General features: G+C 37.9%; 1 protein-coding gene across 1 annotated transcript in view; it reads right to left on the reverse strand.

The window, feature by feature from the left end:
* Nucleotides 1-1765: 1765 nt before the first annotated feature.
* Nucleotides 1766-23643, reverse strand: part of CWF19L2 (CWF19 like cell cycle control factor 2) — a 70729-nt gene continuing 48851 nt past the window's right edge. Inside the window, exons 13-18 of the mRNA XM_064645214.1 lie at nucleotides 14072-14284; nucleotides 12303-12419; nucleotides 8286-8441; nucleotides 6842-6922; nucleotides 4210-4311; nucleotides 1766-3351 (exon numbers count right to left, since the gene is read on the reverse strand). Of these exons, the coding sequence (XP_064501284.1) occupies nucleotides 3211-3351; nucleotides 4210-4311; nucleotides 6842-6922; nucleotides 8286-8441; nucleotides 12303-12419; nucleotides 14072-14284 (810 nt within the window). The 3' untranslated portion in view covers nucleotides 1766-3210. The remainder of the gene's footprint in view (nucleotides 3352-4209; nucleotides 4312-6841; nucleotides 6923-8285; nucleotides 8442-12302; nucleotides 12420-14071; nucleotides 14285-23643) is intronic.

Raw genomic sequence — 23643 nt, forward strand, 5'->3', positions numbered from 1 at the left:
GTCCAAATATGGCTCCTGAACAAGAAGACACGTGCTTCAGGCAACATTTCTACAACTACATGGGCCTGGGGAGTACCCAGGTTGAACAGAACAGCCTGAGAAAAAGCAAAGAAAGTGAACATCTCAATGGAGCCTGTTTAGCTCTTTCACCCCAAGACAGACTAGGCAGCAAATCCTCATATCAAGGCTTGAGGGAGACCTGCCTAATTACAGCATCCATTCTAGTTCTCTCTTAGAGAATTTTGTGGCAAACATAATTGAATAAAGACTCTGGAGTGTGAGTTCCTGCTCAGGCCTCAACCAGTGCTTGACCAAACAGCAGTAATAGCACTTGTGCTGGTGCAGCACCCTTCCCTGAAACTGCTGAAAGACCTGGAATGAAAGTGAGAGGACACAATTCCTTCAGCATACCCAGGGAATGCAAAGGAGGGGAGTCCTCAGAGTTGGAAAAAGCTGACTTGATACCAGGGAAACATTGCATTTTATGCCAGGCACTATGCAGAAGAGTAGCAGCACATATTACATGATCTCCCTGTAAGACAGGGCAGGACACAGATATGTTCCAACACCTGTTAAATCACACACACAGATTTGCTTGAAGGGAGAAGATCCTTTTCCTCCCTGATTACACAGAAGAGTACGTGGATGCATGTTTACAAGAATGTAAGAAATCCAGCTTCCAATCCCTGTTCTCCCTGAAGACACCTGAATTTACATTTTCCACCTCTTAGTGCCAAAGAATTTAGGTAGTGGGTGTTCTTCTGGATGAAGGAGATTTATTTAAAATATTTTAATATTTATAAGAGTAAGGACTGAAGTCTAAGCATACCAGGCCTTCCACAAATGCCCTAACAAGCTGTGTTGACTGTCATGGCCTCATGAATATTTAAAGATAATTATAAAGAAGAACAGCTTACCCTAAAAGTATGCATGTCTGGTCTGTGACCAATTACAAGAAGATACTATTTTCAGCGTATGTGGTAAGCACATTCTCTCATTCTGAAAACTTCTAATAGGGTAAAAAACATTTTCCCATATCACTAGCTTGAGTTACCCTTATTCCGTATTTCAGAATCCTTTCTGTCCAAAGAAAACCTGTATAATATGCACAGACTATGAGTCAGAGGACTTTCCTACGTACAAGTCAGATATCCTTTGTGAAACACAGTGCTTCCCTTGAGGAACACGAATTCTCAGAGAAGTGATATCAGTTAGAAAAATTGCATTTCCAGCACAGCACTGGATAAAGACTTTTCCGTGGTCTTAAAAACAGTCACCTCTGCTTTTTCCAGCTATCCTCCCGGGGGGCAGATGAGACTGAAGGCAATATACACTTTCAGAGAAAACTATTTTTAGTCATGCTTTACACAACCAAAGACTGGTTCAGCATTATCACATTCTAAACAACTACCAGCAGCTGCTATTTCACATCCTATTTACTATGCAATCTCCCCAGTAGCCTAAGGAAGATCAAAACTTACTGGAGAACAGTTAGAACTGTCCCTTTGTCCATGGGTTCCTGGTGGACACTATATAAATAAACATTAAATTACTAAAATTATCATGAAAGCTTATTTTTAAGTTATTTTTCTTGCAGTTGACACCATTTTACAAAGATCCTCCAGAAAATAATTCACAACACAGCAGATTTCTATCTCTACCAGACTTACTTGACAAAATGCGGTGGCAGGTGAGGGAACAGGGCAAGTACAAGCTCTTCAGGAAAGCTGCAAAAGACCACTAGAAATGAACACTTATTCAAGCCTTTAACATTTAGTGATTCATTTATTAATCTAAGCAGCTCACAGTCTCACAATAGTTAAGGGAGCTGTAGAGAGCAATAGTTCAGTAGGAAAAGAATAGGAAGCACGTTGAGACACTTGCACAATGCTTTAAGCTCTCCTATGCCAAGGGCCTTCAATCTGCTGGTTGAAGCCTTTCCCCATAGCACTGCAGCCTTTTGTTCACAAGTCTGCACCCTTTCCCTGGTGCACTGGGAGGATGCTGTGGCAATGTTTCTATCCATGACCTTCTGTCCTTGTCTCCTATTCTCTTTGTTCTCCCAACTCTGCACCTGCAAAGCCCAAGCGTGCTATGTCAGGGTTCCCATGGAAAATGGTGGACAGTCATGCAAGAATCATTCTTCTTCCCCCTCACACTTCCCTACCCCATTTCATAACGTTTACACAAAAGAAAAAACAAAACCCAGCAAATAAAACAGTGGACAGTGGTCCTTTAGTAGACAGGCATTTCCTAGTGACATCCATGCTTAACAATCAATTAAAGTGCAACTCTTGCCTCTCATCAGAGTGTGCTCCAATCAGCACTAACAGCATCACAAGCAGGAAAACCAGCAGGGAGTTTAAGCAGGTCCTGATGAAAACTACTATGGCAAACTACTATTGCAAACCATCTGTAGCACTAGATGGGATGCCTAGGGAGAGAAGAGTCACCTGGGACGATCCCTATGATGGTTTTCTTTGCTGGTCAGTGCAGAGTGTTTTCCCTTAAGATTCTTCCACCCTTCTCATTTGTTTTTTGGTTTTTTTAATTGTTATCAAAAGTAACTGTTACCATTAAAGTTGTCATTTGTCACCAGCTATGGACTGTCTCATCATCCTTTGTGCTTGAAAGAACGTACAAAAAATTGCCATAATTCTTGTGCAGGGAGGCAGCAGCAGGTTTATCAATCACATCCTCTGTGAATGTTTATGTTACTGCAATGACTGCAACTTAAAGACCACAAGGACTCAGAATCAGAAAATCATTTTCTGTACAGTTTTCTTCCACAACAACGTATTTGTTTTAATCAAAATGTTCTTAAAATGTACAGACCTTTCTACAGAAGGTCACCATGATAATTTAGCACTGGCTAAATACAATATAAAAAAATATCAGTTGTCTCAAAGATTGTAAAAACTCCAAAAGTAAAAGTTACATTTTTAAGAACTCCAATGGCCACATGGATATTATTCTTTTGTCTCAGCTGAAAAAGGAAAAACTAAATCCACTGTACAATTCTGGTTTGTCAGGCTTGCAGGTTCATGTGATCCACAGTGTCCAAACCAGAAACAGACAATCAGCAATTAAACATTATCCTCTGTTTTAAAATATATTAGCAATACATAACACATTGGTGTTATTCTTAACATACGAAGTATCCATTAAGGTAATTTATGGCTCATATAGTTCTTGACTGCAGGGTTGTTCTCATTCTTTCTTTTTGGTAAAGTCATATGGTTTCCACCACTGTGCGAACTGCAACACCTTCTTCCTCTGTTCTTCAAAGTTCTGTCTGATTCCTTTTCTCCAGAGCCGCGGTTCCAAGTCCAGCATGCCACCAATAATTTCCTTTGCGAGTAGAAGAAAGACAGATAATGGTAAATGCAAAATTACCATATTAATTAACGCTATTTTACAATAAAATAAAGAAATATGTATTTTCAAATTACGAGACTGTCAGTTTTCTTAAAGTGCTAATTAAAACTTGAAATTCTGAAAAATATACCAATTTAAAAAATAAGACAATTTAAAAAACAGAACTGCAGCTGTTAGATGGTTGCCTCAGCAAAATTCTTTTAAGCACAGCATACCGATGTACTGCTGAAACATCCTAACATTGCAAGATTGTTAATGTATCAGTACCTTTGTGACTAAGGTAAGTTCAGAAAAAGAAAGTTGCCCACTTTGCTGTTTCTGGTGTTATATTTCTCCCCAGTCACTCTTAGTGTTTTTGTCACACTGACTCTTCCCATAGTACAGCTCTGCCTGTATAAACAGTACACTGTATACCATGGGGAGTAATCTAACCACATGAGGATTTTCATGGGAGTTGTCTGTGAGTCTGTATGTGTATGCACCCTAATTTATACAAGCAGGAATCAGTGCACCTATATGTCAATACTATGGCCATGAAAACTCCTAAATAGATGCAAGTATTTTCCACCTGTAAGATTAAATATCTAAAATGTCAAATATCAACACTTCCTACTAATTCAAAAGAAACACAAATCTAGAACCACAATCTGTGTATCAGCTAATGAAAAAATCAACTGATCCTTTATTCAACAAGCCAAGTTACAATGACTCATCAAGAAAAGATAGACAATAGGGTATATCAAAGTAACTGTTCTGACAGCATTGGTTTTAATTACTTAAATTTTCCAAAACAAATTATAATTGGTAAATTAATCTTTTACGTAACAATACCTTCCCAAAGTAATGAGGGAAATTGTGTTGATCTTCAATCACATGAGCAAATCCTCCTTGAAGGCCAAAGTCCACAGAAAAGTATGGTAATCCTTTAGGAACCTGTATGTGTAAAACCACATTTTCAGATGTTTAACAAAGTGTTGGCATCTAGTCAACCTCCCCACAACTGAATGAATTTCAACACGTTTTTGCAGTTGATATTATAACATTTTATTTTAAACCACCTCTCAAACCAACTACATGCAGCATAAAAATGCAATAGAGAAACAGTAAACAAACAGGTAAGGGGAAAGAAGAACACACAGCAACTAGATAAAAAGACAAAGAAGAGAGACTACTGGGTGGGAGAACCTCCAGAGGCCACTGTGCTGCACCAGGTAAGACACTGGGGATGGACCAGGCAGCAGTGGGCACACTGAGCAAATGCCTTCCTGACTCCACATCTCTGAACTACAAGGGTTTAGCAGAAACTTTAAGACAACCACTAGCAAGTTGCATTTATCAAAGGTAAGGTGTTGAGTGGTAACAGCAAATATTTACCCAGTGAAAACACTGACACTCAGGGAGAAGGGGAAACACCTTTATGGAAAATACATTACGAGAAACCCCCTCTACATGACTGGAAGTTATCAATAACTTGCCAAATCAGGTAAGTTAGTAATTCAGTCAGACTACAGAGAAGAAGCTGGATATCCTGCCACAACATAGACCTTTCAGCCTGACAGAGAGAAGTGGATCCATTTATTGCTATGGTATTGAAAGTAATTTTTGCTGTTTCACTGCAATAACTTATTTTCCACTCTTTTAATTGTTGAGGATGTTCCTGTACTGATAAGATTTACAAAGCCTCCAATTCATAAGCATTTTCTCTGCTACAATCTAAATAGCTACACAATTTTCATGAGGCATGTTCCATATATTGCTTAAAAACTGACTCTAAAAATAATTAAGATTTAATACAGAGGAGCAATGTAGCATAGCAAGAAACATAAAATATTTTAAATGGACTAAAAAAAATTATTAAATAAGGAAAAATGGGTTGGCAGGTGATACCTTAAGAAAAAGGTCAGCTTTATCTCACTCGTGTCTAGCAAAGCATCAGGTCTGACTGGGATGGAGTGAATCTGCATCACAGCAGCCCATATAGTGCTGAGTTTCAGACTGGTGCCTAAACCAGTGTTGAGAGCATACCAGTGTTTTGGCTATTGCTGAACAGTGCTGACTGCTGGGTCAACTCTCCTGGTTGTGTACCCTCCCAGCCCACTGCTACCCCCAGCACCCTTGCTGCAAGGAGCAGGAGAAGCAGAGAAGGCCTCGATGCTGTGCAAGGGCTGGATGCTCCAGCTCTACCTCTGGACACAAGTTTGGCACACAATCCACCCATTAGGTTATGTCTCAGCCGTGTCTGACCCTCCTTCCAGGTACCACCCTCTCTCAATACGACTCTCCAACTTCCCAAACCTCAGCTCTGTCTCTAAGCTATACTCTCTGATCTTTCTGAATTTCCATTGCCCTAAAATAATACTAAAATCTCACAACTGTGTAACAATTTACACTCAGACACATTGTATTAATTTAAAGAACTGTCTTGACTTAATCTGAAAACTGGCCTACCTTCAAATGAGCATATAATAGTATAGCTATATGGCCATACAAAAATGTATGGCTAGGAAGATTCTTCAAGAACTCTGGTGTCCTAATGCCTTACAATGTGTCAAGAAAATTATACTTCACTTTTTGGTGACAGATGTTTGTTTTTCCTATTCTGAAACAACAATGAGCAGAAGATATCCCAAACATACTTATTTTGTCTTCTGTTTACATCCACCTTAAGTTTATAGTCTTTCCTAAACCCTTGCTGCAAATTAATTGCATCCCTTGCTCTTCTGCACTCCATCTCCCTTTTTGTAGTATGTGGCTTCATGTCTTGTTGTTAAAACTCATCTCCTCTTTCTCCTAAACTGTGATCTTCTTTTAGTGAAAAGGTGCTATATTTACCAAAAGACACTATTAAAAATTGAGTGTTATTACTACATAGTAGTAAACTACTTGTGGTAAAGTCTATATAACACACATCTTCCACTTCAATATTAAAAAGATGGAACAATCTTTGAACCTAACAGATCCAGCATTGCTCCTTTAAGATTTGTTTATACAAAGAGGTTTCAGCTCAGTATCCAGGAGACAGAAAGAGCACTGTTCCCTTGTTTTAGAAAGAAAGAAACATAATGCTATTTATATTTTCACTTCACAAACTTAGCAACGCAAATGGCTGTTGTAGGTCAATGAAAAAGAAATATCATAATTTCTCCAGGAAAGTAATTTGCAAATCTTTGCTCTACCTTAATTCTTAATCTAGAAACGTGCTGGTACATGTCCTCAAAGTGTCAGCTTTGTTCTCAACAAATGCTTGCAGCTCAATCCACCAACTGTTGAAATAAATGAGAATCTTTTCCCTAATGTCAGTTAGGAGTTCAGTCAGACTGTTAATTCTCACTATACCTATGCCATCTTCTCATGCACTAATCCAATTGTGTTCCCTTTCTTCTCTCTTTGAAACAGTTAGTAATGAAAAAAAATGAGAAGAATTTGCTGAGAAATTCAGTGTTTAATACATTTCATTACTTACAGATTTCCGAATGTCTTTTGAAGAAAGATCAATTAACTTCTTGTTCATAGACCACTCTTCATCAGACTCCATTATAGCTTTCTGTAAAATCATTTTATCTAAATGTGAAAATAGTCCTACATGCAGCAAGCAAAGAACTAACTGTAGCGAAGTACATTGTACAGCAAGTAACAATTACTTCTTAAAAAAGTAACTTTATTTTTGGTAACTTTTCGGATTTCTGCAACTTACTTTACAAAGACATCATGTATCTTCAGACTCACTCTACTCACTTCCTCTATTTCTTTTTTTTTGAGATTTAACTTTTGCTTTACACAAATAATCTCTAACAAGTTTCAACTATGAAGTCACATTCTCTTTTTACTCGTCCCATACAAACCCTCTTATGAATTCATTACACTATATTAACCTGTTTGGTTTTTTTTAAACACTAAGAGGAGAATCCAGCTTAGAAGGCTGACTGCCCTTAAAAACCTTCAAAGCTGACTCTGTATTCCATAGTATAGAACTGGGTATTGTGTAGTGTAGGTGTCTTTTCAATTTCATTTGCTGTGTATTTTCATGGTACAAACTTCTGAAAGACAAGTTTTAGGCAAACAACATTGCATTAAATCTTGTTCTCCCTCCTTCCTTGAGTATTCAGACAAAACACAAGTTTTACAAGAACCTGAAGCATAGTAGTCATATCTAACAGGTGGAAAGTTTCAAATGTGGTAAAAGTTACTGCATTGTTGTTCATCATACTGCTGCTCCACTTCATCAAAAACCAATCACATTATTTCCAGAAAGCAAAACTAATATTTCAAAGAACAAATAAAAAAATTACTGATAAAGGGTGAATCATGATCCAGTTGCTGAAAGGCCTCAATTCCAGACAAAAGCTTCAATGTACCTTTTCTTACAGGGTCAGGGGAAAGAAACCAGAAAAGCTGGCGATAGAAGTATCTATCATGCTGTCATAACATTCATCAGAGACCTAAAATATGTGTAAAATTTGGACTTACTGAAATAAAATGGGGATGAAACAATACATATATTGGTATTTCTTAAAACAGTTGACGTTATTTTCCCATTTTATGCTTGCCAAGGCACATATATGGTGTTTTAAGTTTATACCACAGGACTTAAGTGAGAAGTATTGCAATCCTTAAAGCAATTCAAGAGACTACAATTCTCACACTTTCTTCCAGTATTTGTCAGTGCAGTCAGACTTGTGACAAGTGCTCAGTCACATACAGATCTTCCACTGACTACTTGAAAAACTGAATTACCTCACAGGGCTTGTTTTAAGATCAAGGAATATGATTAAAGAATGGATCAAGAAGTAGGATCAAAGAACTCATCTTTTCAAAAATAGCACTGGAATATAAAAATGTTTTCCAGAAATAGGGTGACTTATGATACATACATTCAAATGACTTAAGAAAAAAACATTTTTGTGTACCTTAAAGTAGATTGGAGCCATATCTCCTACTTCTTTTGGAAGAGGAATACATTCATATACCATATGATACCGTTTCTTCATACTCATGTTTGTTTCTAGGAACACACAGTCCAAGTCTTTAGCTTCAAACATTTTCACCAATGCATTTCGGAACATCTGTTTAAAGAAAAAAAAGTGCAATTTAAATTAACTTTTCAAAGCTTGCAGACACATTATATTATTTAACTAATGTATTATATTTGCAATAAACTCACAATAAAATGGAAAACTGTAACAATCACACAAGGAAAATTCTGTATTATTCAGCAATTTAATATGAACTATATTTCCTATGGCACAAATATAAATTAAAACTATGTTAATCTTCATAACTGTAGCGCTCCATAAAACAACATAGCTTTAAAAGTAGGTCCCAAGCTTGTAATTTCTAAGAAGGTGATGTCTTGGTTTGTACTGACTATAGTTACCATTATCCTTTCACTCCTCTTTCCAATTATACAGTTTAATATATAAAAAAAAAAAAGGAAGATATTTTCACTAGGTATGCTTGATCTTCAAGTAAAACATTAACATTGCCTTAAAAGAAAGCCATGGCTGTAATCACCATCTTCACTGTATGTAAGTAAAACAAATGCAATACTTAATACATCTGGCATGTTGGCATGTGGTGAGAAGTGTGGGCCTGGCCTCCGTCATTCAGGAGCTGCAGTTAAGTTCAGGCCCTCACTTTTGTTCCTTGCCTGAGCTAAGTTTCAGAGACGCCTGTGCCCAGCCAGATACCTGGCAGCTCTTGGCCCTGACTTCCCCTTGAATTTAAGTCATCAGTGCAGACTTGTCTGGCCACCCCTGGGCCATGTCTGACCCTGTCTACCATCATGGGAACTGCTCTCTTCTCTTGGCCTGGGTACCATGAGACTGTGCCTTGTCAGTGAGATGACCTCCCCACCTGCTTTGCCTGTCATCCACCACTGACTTGCCTTCCTGAAGAGCAACTCGCTTTTGCTGCTCCAGGACTCTTGACAGTTGGTATTTGCATCCAAGATATGCAAGAGCATCATTCTGTAGCTTACAGTGTAGATGCTGAACTAAACTGTAAAGCACAAGGGATGATTTCTGAGAGTCATTTAGACTTATTTTCAAATGCACAAAAGATCTGACTTTCTGACAGGGTGAATGTTTCTGAAAGTTTCTCAAGATCTTGAAAACTGCTTTTAAAGATGAAGATTTTTTTATTATACATGCTCCCTTATACCATTTCCACAGTGTAAGACAAGAAACCACAGAAACTGTAGAAGCCTTGTAGACCAGAGGTACGATAGGTCTACGACTCACATAATTCATAGGTTGTCCTTTTTGCATTGTTTTCTTTTTCAACTAACAATGCTCAGAAATACAAACAACACCATTAAAAGGTTAATCCCATCTAAAGGATTAATCCCATCTAAAGGTTAATCCCATCCCTATCCTAACATAAATGGAGAGCTGATGAATCAAACTAGCTTAAGTAAAAACATATATTCACCAACATCAGCATGTATTGAAGTAAAACAGAGGGAAAACAAATCACTATCAGGTTTTCAATGAAACAGGTCTAGAAATTGAGCTCTCTTCTCCCCACTCCCTTGCCATCTTGCACAGTATGAATCAAACTAAAAGGCTAAGAAATTTGGTCAAATATATATCTTAACTAGGTATTTAAGCACTTCAAAGCAGGCTTAGTGTCCTGAATCTTTCCTCAATAATGAGCTGCTCCGTACTGTGACAGGAAAACACTACCATCATTCCCCTAACACAGCTGACGAAACAAGAGTTAAAAAATACTGCCCAGTGTTCCATGGCTGATAGGGAACTTTACAGCACAGAGCAACAGGCTACTCTGAATTAATAGCTTGTGGCCTTCTCCTCTTTGCTCTGACCCCCAGACCTTCTGAAATACAGTGAGACAAGCAACTGTGGTGAGGTAAGGGACATACTAAACCAAAGTTTGAGAAAGACTATCACTTACTGTTGTTACCCTGCAATATCAACTGAAATACAAATCCACCAAAAGCCTAGAATATCAGCAGATGTTAGCTAATATTTCCCCAACTGCATTTTCTTGTTTTTAAATGCATTTTTCCTCCAAATTCTGAGCAGGCCAAACCACCAAGGATAATTTGCACTGGAAAGGAGAAAACCATTCATAAGGGCAAATGAGAAGGCTTGGCTTATGCTCGGATGCACATGCCATTAATACATGCAACAGTTCAGTCAATACAGAACGTGTAAAGATTTATATCTTTTCATATTAAAAGTATTACATGCATATTTACTTTGCAAGTGAGCACATCAGTCTAAACTACACAATATGTTAAATTCAAGTGCTTGAAGGCATACAGTGTAAAAGGAACCCTTTTTAGCTTTACTCTAACATATCTTAAAAAAAACTCAGCAAAAATAGTTAGCTAAAACATGTGCTTCATCCAACATTTTTTGAATATTTGAAGTGTGATATTTTTTTCCCTTCAACAGCAATATGAAGTACATTTTGGCATCAGAAAATTTAGTCACTGACTGTCTGCTCATACTTTTCCTAAAGCCTTCCAGACTCCTCCTACCGAATTACATAGAAGCTGGGGAAAAAAAATAATTCATCTGTGTCCATCACCTTCCAAAGTACTTTATTTTAAAGAAATGTTTAAGCTGTTTATGAATACATTCACAGGGTCAAAGGATAACGATTTAGCAACTAGTTGCCTTTTCTAGCAAGTAAAAGTCTAGTGTTAAATACAGGAACTGCATTTGCTTATCTTTCCTTTATCCTATTTTCCTTCTCATACAAATTTAGAAAAATTATAATTATTTAGTTAAGAGGTTAGGATAAAGAGAAGTTCTAGGATAAACACATTTATCCCTTTCCCCCATGCTCTTTTGTTCCTCCTGATCCTTTTTTTTGCATTTATTTGCTTCTTATTCAACTTTCTTAGGTCTTTCTGTCATACACAACAGAACTCCTTTTCCTACCTCTGGGTTGAAGAGGGGGTTGAAGGGGAGCATAATTTACTAGGAAAAACTGTATAAAAATTACAGTCAGCCATGAGAATCAATGTGGGGAGCAAATTTGGAAAGTCAGAGAATCTACCTGCCAGGCTTGAGGTAAGACCAACATTACTTAAACTATTTCAAACTTATGAATCACGCCAGTTTTAAATCTCAGCAACTGTAACAATGAAGCTATTCTCTAGTCTGAAATAGTCTCCAATATTTCAATATAAGAGTTTGTAAGTTGTTTTCGCCTTGTAATAATTCTGATGGCAGGCAGTGGGGGATTGACAACCACTGTGAATATCTGAGGCAGAAGCTTGTTATATCCCTTCCTTGATTTTCCATCTCCAAAGAAAACAGAACTCCAAATCTTCAAAATGTCTTCATAAGACAATTGGAAAGCACAGGCCATCATGCTTGGCACTTTATTCTAATAATTCTTTTCAAGGAAGGTAGAAAACTGGATAATAACACTGATTTTAAGAGTAAGATCGTTCTCTTTCAAGTGATATCCACCCAAACCCCACATGAGCTTAAAAAACTGAGGATATATAAATAATATATTTTCAGCTTGTATTTAATTTTAAGTGATCTGCCTGCTCTGACAATCCTTGCTTTTACTTGGCACTCCCAAGAAAATCCTGTGAAGCCAGTTATTCCACTTTCTGTAAGGAATGAGCTGTACCTAATTCATCCCCAAAAGATGTTCCTTTTCAAAGACCTCCAACAATGCATGTTTTGCAACATTCCAAGAAACTTCTTCTAGAGCTTATGAATTGGAAATTTTCCTCGGTATTTGCCCTGCTTCTCTTTTAATATTTGACCACTAATTTTCATCCATAATGTGAGAACGTTCTGCCCCTTAGTGGAATCAGAGAATAGCTGCCAGACTGCAAATTATGAAAATAGGTACTTATGACAAGTATATTATTATTTAAAAAAAAAATTGTTTTACAGAACTGTCAGAAGACAGGAGACAGTTTCTCAGCTGACCTGGATTTCTTCCCAGATGTCTTCATCCAAAAGAGTGGCTGCACTATGGTGCTGTAGAGGGGCTATCAGGCAGTGACCTTCAGTAAGGGACTGGTTGCTTGGTAGAGACAAGTACACCTACGAAAAGCAAAGAAAAACTTGAGGTGCCCATTTTTCAAGTGTTAAAAACTTTCCATTGCTGAAGCTAAGAAATTCATCATTTGCTAAATTCAAACCAATAGAAGCCATTATCTCCTAATCACAGCAAGGTACTAGTAATTCTAGCGTTTTTTGAAAGATCCCATTATCCACCAGTAGTTCAAATGAATTAGTATTATCCAAACAGTAGTTCCACCAACAAGGCAGTAATATCAGCTTTATAAAAAAAAGTGGTATCATAACTATTATGAAAGCACACTGTTTAGGCAATTCCAATATTTTTTAATATAGATAAATATCAGCCTGCATTTTCAATAAAGTATTTCATATATATATATATAAGTGAAATGCATACTCTGTGTCATGGTTTATCCTGGCTGCATCACCTAACTGTTCACTCACTTCCTGCCCCCAGTAGGACAGGGGAGAGAATCAGAAAAAAAAATTAAATTTTTGGGTTGAGATAAAGACAGTTTAAAAGGACAGGAAACTGCATAATCAAAATAACAACAACAATAACAACAACCTAGAAAGCAAGTGATGCACAGTGCAATTGCTCACCACCTGCCAACCAATTCCCAGCCATTTTCCAAGCAGTGGCCCCTGGCCAGCTTTCCCTCTAGTTTATACACTGAACATGATGTCATATGATAAAGAATATTCCTTCGGTCAGTTCCGGTCACCTGTCCCAGCTGTGTCCCCTCTCAACTTCTTGTGCCCCTCCAGCCTTCTCACTGGCAGGACAGTATGAGAAGTTGAAGAATCTCTGACCACTACTTAACAACAACTCAAAGCATTAGTGTGTTACCAATATTATACTCATCCTAAATCCAAACCGAAGCACTGTACCAGCTATTGGGAAGAAAACTAACCATCCCAGGCAAAATCAGGACATTCTCTACACTTACCTACCTATTAGATATATAAACATATATATAAACACAGATTATATACACACATATACACACAGATCTACACACATATACACACAGATCTGTATTAATTTATAGTCTCTACTAAAAACAAAAAACACAATGTACATAATACACATCTATGCATTTAATTCCTTGGCCTATAAAGAGTTGCTGATCAAATAAAAACATCAATAATAAATGGAAACTTTGGAGAAAAAAATGACAGAAAAGGCTATACTGAGGCATTTCAGATGTTATAAATACAAATATTTATGCAACTTTTAAAAGCACTTACAGAAACAGGAAGGTTTCCAAACCAAACTTCTGTCTATTTCAAAGGATTTTAAGCTTAAAAATGGAATTCTGCACTTAATTTTCTTTGATATCAAGATACAATTCTTGACCAGTTCAAATTTCCTCTAGTGAAGTGTGATTTAGTCTTCCACAAATCCACCTACAGTCTAATCTCCACACTGAGATCTTTCATTATTGCTCCTGTTTTCCACAAATTCTGATAGCAAAGATAAGCTTTAAAATTCATGAGAGATTTATATCTTTTTCTCCCTCACCCTTGACAAATTTGTGGAAGCAACTGGAAGGGCAAGGAAAATAAGATACAGAATCACAAATAATTCCATAGAAGCAATTTCATTCTTAAAGCCCTCTAACATAATTTCTTTTTTTATTTCTACATTTTGTTAATTGCTATTTTCTTACCTTGGTGCCAATTGCAATAATAAGATGTTTAGAAAGTGCACTGCTATCAAAACAATATGGGCACTTTTCCATGCGTGCAGCAAGCTGCTGGTGCTCCTGTATTGCTTTTCTTCTTTGTATTTCTTCCTCTTCCCCACTACGTGCTCTTTTGGCTGCTTTGGAAACAAACATGTCATCCAGAGTGTAGTAGTCTCTGTCAGTTTTTTCCATGAGCTGAAAGAATACAAAGAAAAATTGCAAATATATATAAACAAGCGAGAAAAAATACGTAGCTCTTTGTAGTATCTTCTAATGAGAAAAGCATAAAGGATGTAAGCAGCAGCAATTCTTCCCCTCATGTAGCATCTGCAGTAGATGCAATCATCAGGTGCATCTCCTGAGAGCAGTCATACACAATCTCAGGCAGCACAGATATTAAAATGTAGATGCGTGACAGCAGTGAGAACAGCATATTACTATATTCCATTTCAAGTTAAGGGGTAAGTATTTCAATATTATTTCTACATAACTTCAGCTATCTTTAAATACGTGCCCAATTTTTTATATCATATATTATCATATATCTTTCCCTCTCCTTTCTGCTCCTCCTCTCCTATTACAAACTACCATTAAATCATCTTTTGTGAAATAACTAGACCATGACTCTGCAACTCATATTCACATTCTGTGAAAGTATGCCAACAGTTTTTCTTATCAAATGAACAGTACTAAGCCACTTTGTGAAGGAAACAGTCTTTCCCTTCAATACTAAGTTTTTCTGAGTGCACCTGTTTCTAAATACAAATAACAAACACAACTAGCACATCACCAGAAACAAGGCTGAATGATTTGCAGGTTTTGTGTTTGCTCATTCATTGCTGTATTTTAGTTAAATGTGCCACATGTCAAAGGAAACTCTGAAAATACCAAATTTGATGTGAAGACAGCCTTCAGGATAAGTGGTATCTTACAGGATCTTAATAGTAGAAACCTACACATACTGAATATGTCTCATCTCTCACCTAAATGATATTTGAAAGGGATGGAGTCTGTAGACATAAACTGGAGGAACTGAAGGAGGAACACAAGGAGACAGAGGACATAGTAAGAAGTGAGACAATGAATGAAAAGGAAATTATGGGGATCATGGGACTCAAACCCAAATGGCAGTAGATTCACTAAGCTTCATAACTCACAGAATACTCATACACATACATATATAAAATTAGGCTTTATAAATATTTTGGGGGATTACAAACAAATCCCATGACATCTTGCCTAAATCAAGACTTAGCAAATCTTGACTGCAAAGATTAACGTTTTAAATGACTTGGGAAAGTACTTCTCCATTTTCTGCTTTGACCACTCTACACAACTTTAAAATTATCTACCATTAATACCCTAAACAGTCAAAACTTACAGCTAAAGCAAATTTTTTCAAATTTTTCACTTTAAATGAAATCCCAGTGCTGCAATATTTTCATGCTATATTTGATTTTTTATCTTGGATAGTTTCAGTCATCTGCTTATCAAAATGACAGGGAGAAAAAAAACACTACGCTATACAGATTTCTTGATATTGGAGGTGCTGGTTCTTCAGTCTTGGTATTTTTATGTATGAGTAGTTCTGCTCCAAGAATTGCTAAAGAAATGGTACAAGTGTCTCCACAACAAATTCAGTGTAAGCTCCTAGTGCAGCCTGGATCCCACCCAAGGTATGTGTATCAGGCTACAGCAAATCAGTGGAGAGTCTTAAAAAAATTTTGGATTTTTCCTGGAAATAATAAGATGTGTAGAAGTGTTCTTCATACAGCTAGAGGCCATGGGACCCAGACAACACTGCACTTTTGGTTTAAGATGTAATATATGTTGGTCAACAGACCTAGATGAAGCACATTGGGGAAGGAAGTAAAATAAACCTAAGTTTACTTTGGAGAAGTAAAAAAACAAGAAACGGTAGGCTGAAATGTAGAATTCTGGGGAGAAAAGACATAGTAAAGGGATATTCAGAGAAGGTATATTCACAGATCAGGTTCAAATTACCTCTGCCACAGAGTCTCTACCAGGAACAAAATTATAGATCCTACTGCAATATTAATGAATAACAGAAGATAATAAGAATGCAATGCAGTTCAAGAAACCAACACCCCAGCTTCAAAGACATTAAGTAAGTGCTTGAAGTAAGCAGGGTCTTAGAAAAAAGTTCAACCTACTCGTGCAATAAAAAAAGCCTAGTCATTAATAATTCAGGCCCACTTGGATGCTCTTCAAGAACTATCCCCTTCCCTTGGTGAATAAAAACAGACAAGGACAAAGTGTAAAAACAACAGGCTACTTTTTTTCCCTTTTTCATACCTTTAAAGAGATGTTTATAAGACTTTTATTCAGGTCGTAAGTCTAGCACATTAATTCACAGAGCCATTAAATTGCACTTCTGAGACAAAGAGACCAAGTTACAGATGGTCACCCTGCTCCTGTGAATCCTCATTTCTTGATGTGTTTTATCACATGCTTTAGATTACTTTAAAAGAGTGTTAAAATAAGATATATTTTCACTTTTAATAGCAGCCATGAAAGGAATAAGAATTTTTTTGCAACTTTCCTATTACCACAGTGTCCTTCCAACGTACCTCAAAACAGTTCAGGAAGTACAGAAAATGAAAATCAGGCAAAAATATCATCCAGCAAGAATTCATACTTCTACTGAAATAAGATATATAAGTGGGAAAATCTATTCAGAAATGTTTTCTGTCTTAAAAACAAACAACCAAACAAACACTAATGACACTTAACTCTGCAATACTGCAAAAGTAGCAATGAACATGACTAACATATTCCTGGTCAGTACCAATAAAAAAAACCAAAAATTTTAAAAGCTAGAATTCCTTAAATACGATTACCTCTCAAGTCCTACAAATGCCAAATATCAGTGTCAAAAGTGAAATAAAATACAATGTAGCTGCTACCATGGCAGATTACAGAGTAGTCTTCAACTGCTACTCTACATACTGGCCTTTTAAAAAAAGTTATTCGGGAAGAAAATGGAAATTCTGTTTTAAAACATTTATACTCCAATTTGAAAAATAAGGCGCCCAATGTGTTCTGCCAATTGCATTATTGGGCTATAACTAAATCTCTCCAAAAAAGTTAAAGGAGAATTGAAAGAACAAGAAGAAAGTGTTCTCCAAAATGCCATTAGGAAAGCAAGTAATAATTTAAAAACTGATTTCTTTCACACATATCTTCTTCCATTCAAAAGACAGAGTTAGTACACATCCAAAGAAGGAATTATGCTGATGTATTAGAGTTGCTGGAAAGCTGCTGTCCTGCATCACAGATGCAGCACCACACCTGCTAAATATGAAAGTCAGTGCATTGAGTTGTGCATTTAGTTCCCTTACTTATGTTGCTTAGTATTGTCCTTCCTGCTCAGGTGCTGTACAGAGATCAGAAAGAAGCAGAAAGTTGCTTTGATATATCAGTTTAAAGTCAGGATGTCCTACAAAACATCATTGAATTGTCTAAAATTCCTAAAACAGGAAATTCAGATATCTATACAGGCAATGCACCTGAAGTCCTTTTTTCTATCAGACACTGGCCAAAGCTGAGAGCTGAGCTAAGCTGACATGCTCAGACAGATCACCTCTACAGTCCCCAGTCTTCTTTTTCCTATTTCATTTACTTTGTTCTGGGCTTATCTGCCATGTTCTTCCTTCCTATGCACCCTCGTTTTTCCAACTTTCCCTTCTCTTTTGGCAAGCACTGATTAACACACAGGCTTTAGGACTCTTAGCACCAGGCAAAATGACACTGCCTCCCACGTCTCACACCGTAATTGTGCAATTGCATCCCTTCTACCATCCGACAGATCACAGAATCAACTAGGTTGGAAAACACCTTGAGATCATGAGTCCAACCTATGACCGAACACCACCTTGTCAACTAGACCATGGCACTTGAGACTGGTTGCGTTCAGTCTTTTCTTAAACACCTCCAGGGACAGAGAATCCACCACTTTCCTGGGCAGCCCATTCCAATGCCAAATCACTCCTTCTGTGAACAAAATGTCTAACCTAAATCTCCCCGATGCAGCTTAAGACTGTACCTTCTTGTCCTACTTTGCCTGGGAGAAGAGACCGACTTCTTTCAGGTAGTTGTAGAGTGATGAGGTCTCCCCTGAGCCTCCTCTTCTCCAGGCTAAACAACCCCAGCTCCCTCAGCCTCTCCTCACAAGGACTTCTGCTCCAGTCCCTTCACCAACCCCATTGCCTTTCTTTGGACACACTCAAGCACCTCAATATCCTTCCTAAACTGAGGGGCCCAGAACTGGACACAGTACTCAAGGTGTGGCCTCACCAGTGCTGAGTACAGGGGAAGAATCACTTCCCTGGTCCTGCTGGCCACACTGTTCCTGATCCAGGCCAGGATGCCATTGGCCTTCTTGGCCACCTGGGCACACTGCTGGCTCCTGTTCAGCTTTCTGTCAAATCCAAACTCCCAGGTCCCTTTCTGCCTGGCTGCTCTCCAGCCACTCTGTCCCCAGCCTGTAGCGCTGCTGGGGCTTGTTGTGACCAAAGTGCAGGACCTGGCACTTGGCCTTGTTGAACCTCGTATCGCTGGATTAAGCCCATTTATCCAGCCTGCCCAGGTGCCTCTGCAGAGCCCTCCTACCCTCCAGCAGATTGACACTCGCCTCCAACTTGGTGTCATCTGCAAATTTGCTAATGATGGACTCAATCCCCTCATGCAGATCATCAATAAAGATATTAAACAGGACTGGGCCCAACACTGATCCCTGGGGGACACCACTAGTGACCGGCTGCCAACTGGATGCAGCCCCATTCACCACCACTCTCCGGGCCTGGCCCTCCAGCCAGTTCCTAACCCAGTACAGAGGGCCCCTGTCCAAGCCGTGGGCTGCCAGCTTTTCCAGGAGTATGCTGTGGGAGATGGTGTCAAAGGCTTTGCTGAAGTCCAGGCAGACACATCCACAACCTTCCCCTCATCCACCAGGCGGGTCACCTGATCATAAAAGGAGATCAGGTTGGTCAGACAGGACCTGCCCTTCCTAAACCCATGCTGGCTGGGTCTGATCCCCTGGCTGTCCGGTAGGTGCTGTGTGATTGCACTCGAGATGATCTGTTCCATCACCTTGCTGGGCATCGAGGTCAGGCTGACAGGCCTGTAGTTTCCCAGATCCTCTTTCCAGCCTTTCTTATGGATGGCCATCACATCGGCCAATTTCCAGTCATATGGGATCTCCCCAGTGAGCCAGGACTGATGATAAATGATGGAAAAGCAGCTTGGCAAACTTCTTCCCCAGCTCCCTCATCACCCTAGGATGGATCCCATCTGGTCCCATAGACTTGTGAAGATCCAAGTGGCTCAGCAGGTCACTAACTGCTTCCTCCTGGATTACAGGGGGGCTATTCTGCTCCCCATCCCTGTCTACCAGCTTGTCTTATTGTTGAAAACTGAGGCAAAGAAAGTGTTGAGTACCTCAGCCTTTCCCTTATCTTTAGTAACTATATTCCCTCTGCATCCAATAAAGAATGGTCCATTTTCCACAACCAGGATGCACTTTTGGTTTAATCAACAGAACAGCATCACAATTTTGCTCGCCCTGGCCAAGAAAGGCCTGTAATACACAAACATTTAAACAGCAGTCAGGGAAGGCATCCAAACTTCTCTCAGAAGCCCTCTGGGATCTCATTTGGACAGCTCAAATACAATGCAAATTGTGGCCAAAACCCAAGAAAAAGGAGAGAGATCTCTAACCATTCAGCATAGGGCTTTAGAAAGAAATTAGCATCTGACTATGCATACAGGAGAATGATTTGAGAGAGGGAAAAATTACAATGTTGTTATTTGCTGATTAAATCCTTAACATGATAATTACCACAAACAATATGATTATATTACATGAATAATTTCATTATATAACATTCTGTTTATAAAATAATTTATGTCCTTTTTAATTTGTTATGTTAGTGAAGCCATCAGGCACCTGGGCACTGGGCTACTTCCTAAAGTAACTCTTGCAGATCTGTACATGGTAGACGGCAGGGTCAGTCTCGTTTTTCTGCCAACATACGTTCAGACCACTGGAACTGTATCTCACAGTTTAATTTTAAACCAATTCTGCTTTTTTTATTCCACAGTAAAACCCCTGGAGTCTTATACACTGCTGGCTGCCTACATTTGAAGTGTGCTGGGCATTGTGTCTCTTATCGCTCCCTCTGCTGCTTTCACTTGCTCTTTGGGTGGCCCTTCGGAAAAAAAAGCCCTACTTAAGAATTTAATATCATTGTGATACTGAAAGGAAATGCTAAGAGACAGAACTCCTAATCATCAGAGATTATACCTATAATACCTCAAGTACAATTTTTTCCCCTTCTGCAAATTTGTGGATAAAACAGGAAATTCTATTAAACACAATTAGCACAGCAACAAAAGACACGTGCAGGTTCCAGTGTTGGCTATTTTCAGCTTTTTTTGTACAGTTATTTTTCTGCTTATTTGCTTGTTCCATTTTGTATGCAACTATTGAACTTTTGCTTTTCCTGTCTTCTTGCTAACGCAATCATAGCTGGAGTTACTTCCATATAAGCTAATAAAAGTGCATCTGCTTGGGAAATTTGTGGGGAAAAAAAAGGCTATAGATTGTATAAAATGTATCAGTTTGTGTTTAAATTGTCATGGCAACACTGACGTCTTCAACTTTAAATGACAGAGTTAATATTTGTGGAATATTGTATCATAATATATTTTGGGAAGCTGCGATAAAGGAGAATAAACTATTATTTTAGAATACAAACCTCAGAGACATAAGAATACATCTCATTACATTTAAATTTATTCAGCATTTGGCACCTATTGTTAACAACAAGATCACCTCTGAAAAGTCTTTCTGATTTCAAATAGCATTTGCTTAAGCCAAATCAAGGCAGAACATTATAATGTAAACTTTACTACAACTCTGATCTCCCTGCAAGCACAGACATCTAAATTTGTAGGTTTAATTCAACATATAATTCAGGAAACAGGCACTTCCAACACCTATCATCCCAGGGAAATAAACAATATTCTAAATACATAGTATCAAAAGATTTTAACATATCAATGCATAGAGTGCTTTCAAGGCCTATGTCACTGACAGGAAAAGGTTATCAGCCATGTCGATGAGCAAGGTAGTTCAGGACTACCTTTGAGCAGCAGAGGTCAAGCAATAAAGAGACAACAGAGTACTGCTCAATGGTTTGTTTCTATTTGAAATTAAAACTGCAGATTTTGTTATAATTAGCTAATAGGACAGATAGAACTTTATATGCAAGTCAACGAAATGAAGTGTTAACCAAACAAAATACCTTCAGACATAGAATTCTGCTATTAAAAGCGTTATTAGCATTTAACTTTACAGTTAACCCTGGCCATAATTTTAATGCCTAGAAAAGACTGTTCTGCACAAGTCTTCATTTGCGACACGTCTTGTAATTCTAACATAATTCCAGAAGAATGTTTATGCACTCATTTAAAATGGGCTGCTCCCAGGTTTTCTTTCCTAATCCAGCTGTGACTGCTGCTGATTTGTTTCCAAATGCAGTAACAGCTTTAACTTTGTGTCCACTCAATATTCACAGAAAACTCTTTACTGCATTGAACTGAAATGTAGCAGTCAAAGAACAAGGTGTTTGAAATTATTTTGTCTTGGGTTTTCATATTAATTTTTTTGCAGCAAACCATGAACATGATCTCTAAGTAAATGTAAAAAACAACAGTGCACTAGAGCTCTGTTGGAGTTTTATCATGTCTATTAACTAGTGTACCAGAATGGCTTCACTATGTGAAGAAAGAGGAGAAAAAGCTTTATTACATAACAACAGTAGCAGCAAGCGTTCTGCATTTTTCACTTTAGCTTCTAAATTTTTTTTCTGGACTATTATTTTGGTTCATGGTGATGGAAATGCAAAGCTGTGCAACAGGTAGGTTTGCACAGCAAGTAAAAATGATAAGGCTGAAAGCAATTTTCCATTTTACAGAACCAATGAAAGGTAACATGCAAACCCGTTTTGCAAACCTGTAATACCAGCATATCTCTTGGCTAAATCCATAAAGGAAGGTCAGCATTATTAATAAAGTTTTGTATTTTTCACTGCTGAAATTCATGTTAGGGATTGCTGCAGAGACTTTTAAATAAAAGGAGTTTATGGTCAAAATTAAAATGGCCTGATGAGCAACACAAAATAATCATTCTCACTTTCTTTTAGTAAAACATAATCAAAAAGAACAGAAATGCCTTAGTAGAATTTATACATACAAATAGAAGGTAATTGCTATTGAGGTAATGTTCTGGAAATCAGTCTCTATACACCCACAAGCATCTACTGACATAAGTGAAAGAATTATATAAGTCTTAACAGCATGAATTTGGGAAAATTGAACTACTTACAACAGTCAAGAGCTGAAGGAACTAGAGGGTACTTAAAGCTATCAGTAGTGAAAACCTAAGACTTCACACATATTCTGTACTCTAAAACTGTAATGTAAAAAAAAAAAAAAACCACAACAGTTTTCAAATGTTTTGCTGACTTTTTTTAATCCTATTGTCATGCTTCTATAATAGTAAGAACCCAAACTGCTTTCCAAGCTGAATAAAGTTAAAAGTAAAAACACTGTAACTTCAAACAGGTGGATTTTTTTTTTCCTTTAGACATAACAGTGAAACATGAAAGAATCAAACTTTAAGGCCTGCTTTTTTTCCATATATCAAAAAGATTAGTGTTGGAGTTTAAATTTTTGTTTGAAGAAAGCTTTTTTCACCACTGTAAATTAAAGACTTGGGCCTGTGGGATGATGGATAGAGTTAAACCTAGAGGAAATTCAGAATTTTAAGGTAAAAAGCAGCTGCAGCTCCTTGATGGACTGAGGTTGACATGCTCCCCAGTACAACGATAAACATCTGCTCACAGAAACAGAACGGAGTGTGGAACAAAGTGGAGGCTATGTGGCCCCCCTCCATTCTAATCCCAACAGAATGGGAGAACATTGCGGTACTGAGACCATACAGTATCTGTCTGATAAGGGAGAATCAAGATGTTCTGCTGCTGAAAGCAACAACCGTGTCGAACTCCTCCTCAGGTGCCAAACCACAACCACCGCTCCCCCTCCCATTAAATACACCAATCAGAAATAAAAGGTATTTATGACTAGAGACACTCAAACTCCTCCCAAATATAAAGAAAATAGTATAAAAGTAAGTTGGGGATAGGGAGAAAGTGGGAGAAGACCTCCACCAAAACTGCTGGGATCAGTCAATGGGCTGAGTCCATCTTCTCCTCCCCCCGAGGGATGCCCTGGGTGAGAAATATACTCTATGTGTGTTAAATGTAAAATGCTGCTTTTAGGAGTAGAGCTTTTGCTTGTGCTCACCCCATAGCATATTACTTAGATTGCTTCATATCAGAGCTTGTGCTTGCTTAATGTATGTACATTGCTTTAAAACATATTTTTGCAGTAGACACTATCACCGACAACCTTCAAACCTTATTAATTTGTCACAATTTGTATTAATAAAAAGTGTTTTCCCGTAAACT

The sequence above is a fragment of the Pseudopipra pipra genome, chromosome 2 (genome assembly GCF_036250125.1).
Source record: "Pseudopipra pipra isolate bDixPip1 chromosome 2, bDixPip1.hap1, whole genome shotgun sequence".
NCBI lineage: Eukaryota > Metazoa > Chordata > Aves > Passeriformes > Pipridae > Pseudopipra > Pseudopipra pipra.